The 7,971-nt window shown below is 36.6% G+C and overlaps 1 protein-coding gene and 1 long non-coding RNA gene across 2 annotated transcripts; one reads left to right on the forward strand and one right to left on the reverse strand.

Moving 5' to 3' along the window:
* Window positions 1–142: 142 nt before the first annotated feature.
* On the reverse strand, window positions 143–1,169 carry LOC133300834 (uncharacterized). The gene is made up of 3 exons (XR_009750107.1): window positions 1,140–1,169; window positions 355–480; window positions 143–244 (listed from the first exon to the last, which is right to left on the reverse strand). It is a non-coding gene; the product is annotated as an uncharacterized LOC133300834 (long non-coding RNA).
* Window positions 1,170–3,083: 1,914 nt separating this feature from the next.
* On the forward strand, window positions 3,084–5,310 carry LOC133300842 (uncharacterized). The gene is made up of 2 exons (XM_061500427.1): window positions 3,084–4,094; window positions 4,255–5,310. The coding sequence occupies exons 1-2, from the start codon at window positions 3,084–3,086 to the stop codon at window positions 5,308–5,310; spliced, it is 2,067 nt and encodes a 688-aa protein (XP_061356411.1).
* The last annotated feature ends 2,661 nt before the right edge of the window (window positions 5,311–7,971 follow it).

The raw sequence follows: 7,971 nt of genomic DNA on the forward strand, positions 1-7,971 counted from the left end.
TGGCTGTTGGGCTGCACCTATTTTAAACCTCTTCCTTGTATATTTTTGTGGGAAAGGCTCCAATGGTCCATCATGAACTCACGAGAAGCTTAGCTAACTTTCTGCTTGGCCATGTCCATATGTTCTTCTAAGTCAAATTTAGCATACAAATCCTTCAATTGCAATCATAACTGTAGTTTGTCGAACAAGAATCTCCAATGTCATAACGAACTTTAGAAAGCAAGCTAAAATGAACACCACCAACCTGATTTATCAAAAATATATGCTCTGTATTATTTTGAAACTTATAAGCAACTGATAACATAACCAAGGCCATACAATTATTACAATATTAAAAAAGGAAAAAGAAAATACCACAGCAACTGGAATATCCAATAAAGACCGCAGTTTTGCATGTAAGGCATATGTACCATTACAATATATGCTCTTTTGCTGATAGTCAAACTCTGGGATTAATGTATCATTGCCTTTTGTCAAATCCTAATTGCAACAGATAAGCCTTTTAACAAAGCATAAAATAAAACTTTGCACAAAACTAGAATGAAGACTCATTTGCATTTCTTACTAAATCCATAAGCTAGTCCCAGACAGTATATTTTAAATTGACACATAATCTAACCAGATTCAGTCACAAAGAAAACAAGCAGATAATCACTTAACCAACAGTTTAACACGACAAATCAGCAGCAACTAATGCCTTTCTATTCTTATTCTTCTTTATCTTTTTACTTTTTCTCTTTTGATAATGTTATTGCTGGTCAGAACCAGATTCCAGAGACTACATTTTGTCGATATAACAATATATAAAGCATGAAACGGCCAAATAAATGATAGTAAAATTTAAGGGGATAGTAAAGATCAGCCTTGAAAACCATCAAGGCCATATATACGGCCAAACAGTACTTATTTTGGTTTTCCTTGTGTTAATTTTTACATAAATACTGTCAAGGATCTGTCAGAAACCGGATTAAAAATTACAAAGAACAACTTATACCTCCTCATGTGCATTGTGGCAGTCATATTCACATGCAGAATCACAACTTGGCAAAGGTGTTTGGCCACTGTTAAAATTATAGTTTGCAAGAATGAACTACTCTTAAACATACGACCATGACTCCAACAGCTATGTATATTCTTACCGAAATATTGTGAAGAAAACTGGCCAAAATAAGAGGATCCCTTGACTCTACCTAGGGCGCTGGTATTGATCCAAGCAGCTTGTCCGTCGCGGTAGATCCGGTTCACGGGAGTCTTCTTTAACTAGCTATGAAAGAGGAAAATGCTACGAAAGAAAAGAAAAATTAAACGCAAGTACAAAATGAAACTAGACACTTTTGGTTGATTCCAAAACAGACAGATGATTACCTCAAAATCGAACACAGCCATCTGGGTTTCGTTAGTCATGGTGAGGTTTCGTTTCAGAACAGCACGAAGAAGATTGTGAATGATGAAATATGGCACGCGATGAGATATAGCTTCGGTCCACAAATCGAAGTCACACAGCAATTCGGATTTTTTGGTATATGTGGCTGAGAAGAGGGGTAAATAAGTCACATTTTTCATCCCCAAAACGAGTTGTCCGGTATTCTCAACAATTCCACCATCCAAAAGGGCTTCTTCAACAGTGCAAATATCCAATTTTTACACACGGATGTCGATTGCTAGGGAAGCTACTTTGATGGACAAATTTCAGCTTCTCCCTCAACCAAACGTGGACATATGAGATACCCACATACACTTTGCTAAAAAAATCTCCTGATGCCCCGAACCAAACACTATATTAGAATAAGCTCCTTTTACTTGCCGATGTCTTGCTTGATGGAGTGATGAGGAAAAACTGTACAGTGTATACGAATGAAAATTAATAAAAACAAAAATAAAAAAGCGTGTGGTTTCAACCGCATTCCATCACAGTGAAAATAAAAATAAAGAATAAGAAAAAGTGTACAGACTAGACTGCCTAGAGAGTACACAAAGAGAGTTAGGAGTTGAACATCTGTCCATTGTGTACTCTCTTTCTGTGTAATCTTACAGACACAGTAAAATCTGAAATCACATAGAAAGCAAAAGAAGAAGAAATAGTGAAGCTTTCTGTCGCTGTCTCTGTCCATTGTGTACTCCTTTTCTTTGCTCCTACTCATTCCCCACACACACTCTCCACAGTTCTGCATCATATCATTCAGCAACTGATCATTCCTTGTGATCTCATTCATCTTTCATGGGACTGAACTCTCTCACCATGTGATGTTCACTTGCTACTGATTTGATGATTCTTTTCTATCCACTTACTACTTCATGTCACCTACTGGTGCATGTCCATGACAAAAACCATACTCTACATACTGAAGCTACTTTCTTTCTTTCTTTCTTTCATTTGGCCTGCACTACAGATGAACATGAACTCTTTTCCTGGGATGACATTCTGCTTCTGAGGCCATGTCCCATGTTTCATGTTGTTATTAACTAGGTTTGGTCTTTTCTACATTTGCATTTATTTGTTTCTTTTCTCCTAGATTGGTTTTATTACTCTAATGGGTCCTTAAGTTTAGCTTGTGATAATGATGATTAATGAAGGTGCTCTTGCTCTGTCTATTTAATTCATTAATTATAGATAGTAGCCTCTGTCACTTGTTCTTTTGTTGGTATCAAGCCTTGCAATTGTTTATATTTGCATTGAGAAGAGGAAAAAAGGGTTTTTTTAATGAATTATAGGTTTAAATCTTTGGTTTTCAAATCAATTGAGATTGAAAATTTTATAACTTGAATGTTTACTTTTCCCTTTCCAATCTCTCAATAGACCATTACTTATTCTCACTAGCTGCATCATGGGTGCTTCTCTGATCTTGATTCAAATCCTGTCGAATAGAAATTCGAAACATAGAATTTGCTATTTATATTGTAATTTAAAATGTTAATGATCAGATTCTTCTACCCTTTTTTTTTCCAGAATTTATTGATTGAATAGAAGGATTTTTAACTCATCTTTTTTGGCCCCACTGCTGAAATTAGTATATGATGTTGCCTTGAACCTTGAACTTATCATTGAGAGGGGGGTGCAAAGAAAAGCTCAGTTGTGAAACATGATGGATGAAAGGAAATTGAATATCAATGCCCCTCTTATGTCTGTGAGGCGCTCTTCTGGTCCATCACCATCCTTAGCTGAAGCAAAGAGAAAGATATTAGAGAAGCAACAAGCTCTTCCATACTATAAGTCAGATACAACCTTAGATCAGATAACAGAACCTGTTGCAGTGCCTTTCAATTGGGAGCATATCCCTGGAAGACCCAAGGGTAATGGTGGATCTGAACCTCAACCTCTCGAGGAGGCTTCAATTACTCCAAACCCATGTCTTCCCCCTGGAATGTCCACAAATGTTGCTAAACAGCCATTGGAAAAGGAATGTAATGTTGCAAATAAATTCAGGTCCTCAAGTAAATCAAACTCTTTGAGTGACAGTGTAAGTAAAATAGATTGTGACAAAGAAGGAAAAGATGAGAAAATAAAAAATGTGGAAGAGGATGATGATGATGATGATGATGATGTTTATTCTGATGCCCTTGAAACCCTGTCACCTACAGAATCATTCTCTATGAACTGTAGTGTAAGTGGTGTAAGCGGCTTAGATAATTTGGATGCAAGCAAGTCTGGAATCTCTTCTACTGACAAACAAACTCAAGACTTCATGATGAGCCGCTTTTTACCTGCTGCAAAGGCTATGACTTTAAAGCCTCCTCAATATGCTTCAAGAAAGCAACCCCTTCTGACAGAACAACCTAGGGATGTTATCAAACTGGTTCCTCAGCAAAAGAAGTCCTTTGTTAATAGATATATCACTGACATTATACCATATAGTGGCGAATGTCAAGAAGAAGAAGAAGAAAGTGGTGATGAAACTGATGATTATGCAAATATTTCAGCTAAAGGTTGTGGATTGTTTCCCCGCTTATGGGATAGGAATTCATTGTGCTTATTAAATCCAATGCCTGAGTCAAAAATGGGGAACCAGTTTCCCATGTGTTCTGCCTATGAGGTTGGAAAGCCTAACAAAAATTCTAATATTCGCTCGTATAAACCAGCTCCAGCTATAAAGAAGGTAAGAACTATATCTATCACTCTTATTTCTCTGCACCAAATTCTTGCATTGCACCATTTAGTAGCCAATAGTACTCTCACCAATCCTCCTTTTGCAAATTAGTATTTTCACTAATTATGACTTCAACTCATTTACCCACAATCATGAATTTTTCCTGAAGGCTTGGGATGCTATTCATAAGAGCAAATCAAGTTCTGGAGCTGCATCACCAGACATGCATTTAAGAAAAAAATGGACTAGTGAATCAAACAGGTTTACTTACTCGGGTGAGTTGAAGCAGCTTAGTAGGCTCTCTTCCTTTCGTCGTTCAAGTGGTACTGTTGCTGCTGCTGCTGCTGGTATATCTTCTTTTCAAAGGAAACCTCAATCTCCTTTTCCTGGAGCAAGGTTGCTTGGTGATTCTAAACATGCTGAGAGTAATCAATCTGGCAAATTGAAATTCCTGAGCCGAGAACATGAAAGTATTAAGGAGGTGCTATCACAAGGAGCCAAAAAAAGTTCAAATTCAGGGAGCCTTACAATGGAAAAGACATTGCACATAGATACTGCAAGCACAGTAAAACTATCATGCTCAAATTCAAGTTCTATAGATTCAAGTTCTATAGGTCACACACAAAGGATAGACACTGTGGTAGGGAAAGAAAGAAATTCCACTGTAGATTCTTTTCAAGATATGAAATACCTACAAGCTTCGGAGGAAAATTTGGATTCTGAGGTATTAAGTTCTATGGATGCCAATTCTTCAACTTTGTCTAGCATGTTATATCTAATGGCCAAAGAAGACAAAGCTGAAAGATTGACAACTGATCAAGAAATTAATCAAGAATCCATGTCCTTGCAACTTGTGCAAAGTTCATTTGATGAAGATGCAATGATCAACAACCAGCAAATTGTAGTAGTTGAAGATTCAGGAAAAGTTGGAGCTGAATATGCTCTACATCCACTTCCCCCACCATTGCCAAAGTCACCTTCTGAGTCCTGGCTTTGTCGTGCCCTGCCTTTAGTTTCTTTGAAGAATCCGTTCCTGCATTCAAATCAAGGTACTCAATCCCATTCTAAAAGGCAGAGTTTTAATAGATCATCCAGCTATACTAAGTGGGAAACAATAGTGAAAACTTCAAATTTGCATCATGATCATGTATGCTGTTCTAAGGTAACCTCATTAAACCCTTTAGCCATTTTTTTGTCTTCCTCAATGGTGAGGTCACATAGATAAAAGATGAAAACTAACACTTAACTTTCTCTACAGGAACTAACTATATATAAGCCTCAGCATTCCAAATCTTAGAGGTGGAACTCAGTGGCTTGTGTTTAAAATCTTTATGTTAGCATGCTTATGGAATTTAGTCCTCCTCCTATTGGATTTTGGCATGACAACATAGGTAACAACATTTGGCATGGTTAATTAGATTTTTACTTTCAATACACTTGTATTTCTTTTCTGCTTTCACTTTCTATTGGATTTTGTTTCCATTTGTTGACTTCTTAAACTTGAGCCCTGACACCTTTTCATTTTCTTGATATCAGTATTGTACAGAGAGGAATCAATATCATTTTTGGTGATCAATAAAAACAAACACAACTTCTTTTGGACTTATGGTATGGATTCAAGATTTCATAAGCTGGCCCCAGAGAAATGCATAAGTACTACTATTCTGTGCTTTTTCACTTTGTTATTTTAATCTACTCCATTTCTTACCGCTTGCTCTGAGGAACGAACCTTTAGGTTCCTCCTCTGCTGCTAAATCTTAAAAGTATCAGCACGATTTTTATTTTTATTTTTTTTATTTTTTTTATTTTTATGTAAACTGACATTAGCGGTTGCTGTTATTCATGCCTGATTGTTTCTTGTTTTATCTTTAAAAATACATGCAAATTTTATTTTATTTTATTTTACATTTTAGTCTGTCTTTTCTTTCATTTAATAAACTTATGTCCAAGTATGAAAATCAGATTAATTCTTACTTATATGAGCTTCAAATTCTCATGCATTTCGGGTGTTTCTTGTGTGATGATGCTGTTAGTAAACTTAACACGTCAACAGGGCAAAGTACTTCTTCTGATCAATTGCAGTCTTGACTTATAAGCTCTCGATTATTCTTTTGGAATGCCATGAAATCTGAAGCATGCAACCTACTTCAAATTCTCACTGCCAAATATTGCAAATTACTTCACAAGCATACCCCTGCAATATATTATAAAAAAAGGTCGATTTTTTTTAAACAAAAAAAATATTTAAAGGTTTCATGTAATATAAACTTTTAAATAAGCTTTTAAAGACATGTCAAACTTTTATGATTTAATAAAAAAGGTCAAGATAAGTTTTAAAAAACCAACAAGAAATCATGCACGGATTAGGTTGGGGTTGATATTTTACAAAATCTAACTTATTTTTACTCCTAAAAAATAAAAATAAACAGAGGAAATATATGGTCATCAATAACTTAATCAAGCAAAAAAAAAAATTACAAATATATTTACTAGCATAAATTCCTCAATTAGTTCTCTCTATTAGAGATGTAAATGAGTCAAATGATTTATTAATAACCTATGACTCGATTTTTTTTTGGAAATACAATGAAAACTAAAGCAACATCAAAAAAAGCCCTATACTGGGCACAATCTTGGGAGACTAACTCCCCTCAAGTCATTACGAAGCAATTCCAAACAAGCCGCTGGAGGGACATCCAGCACAATCAGTTGTCCATCCTGATGAGGTGCATGAGTAGCAAGCCAATCAGCAACAAAATTGTCTTCTCTATAAGTATGACTAAGCTGAATAATCCAGTCTCTTTGAAGCATGCTACGAGCTCGGATGATTAAAGCAGAAAGAGGATGACTTACGTCACACCCTTTTCTTATAAATTCCAAAGCCACCTTGGAGTCACCCTCCACAAAGACTCTCCTAAATCTCTTATGTCAAGCCAGATCCATACATGTCAAGAACCCCCAAATTTTCGCTGAAGTAGAAGTACCACTCCCAAGGAATTTTGTAAAACCAGTTAACCAGTTTCCAGCAGCATCCCTTATGACTCCACCACATGCAGTCCTTTGCCCACTGTCTATACTGGAACCATCCACATTAAGTTTAACATAACCCTCAGAGGGAGAATTCCAGTGAATAAGACGTTCCTCTCTTCTAAGCTCCTGATGACCAATCTTAATAAGGGTTTCATTAGCCAATTGAATATTACCACAAGTATAGGTAATGCGCCTAATGAGACCATACTTCGAGGTGATAGTTTGATCAAAGATCGCCTTATTTCTTTTCCCCCACAAACACCAAGCTATCACCCCAAAATACAAAGGCCAAGTTCGATCAGTTTGAAACGGACCTTTTAATCCTAGATTTGTCTGAATCCATAGGTGAAGATCCATGGAGAAAAAGTCACTACGGTTATCAGAAGGAACCCAATGCTCCCATAATTCCCTGGCACCAGGACAATCTCTAATGGCATGTAAACTATCCTCAAGATTATAATGACATCTCAGACACCCTGCATCTGTAGCCATGTGACGATGCACTCTATGAACATTAGTTAAAAGAGAACCTCTGTAGAGAAGCCATAAGAATTGTCTAATACGTTCAGGACCAGGCCAAGCCCAAATTACCTTCTAAATCCTATCCTGATGATAATGCGAGGTACCCATGAGATAGTTATAAGCTAATTTCACTGAAAAAACCCCATCTTGGCTACCTGCCCAAATAACACGGTCCGGAGAAGGATCCACTGTAGGAGGGAGCACACTACGAATCTTGTCTAATACTGAAGTAGGAAGAAGGTGCTGAAATAAAGGCCAGTCCCAATTACCATAACAAGTTACAAATTGAGACGTAGACCAATGAGTCATAATAGGAGGAATAGGTTGAACGGCC

This window comes from Gastrolobium bilobum, unplaced genomic scaffold (genome assembly GCF_033153095.1).
Source record: "Gastrolobium bilobum isolate Gb01-03AN ecotype WA unplaced genomic scaffold, APGP_CSIRO_Gbil_v1 utg6530, whole genome shotgun sequence".
NCBI classification, from domain to species: Eukaryota; Viridiplantae; Streptophyta; class Magnoliopsida; order Fabales; family Fabaceae; genus Gastrolobium; species Gastrolobium bilobum.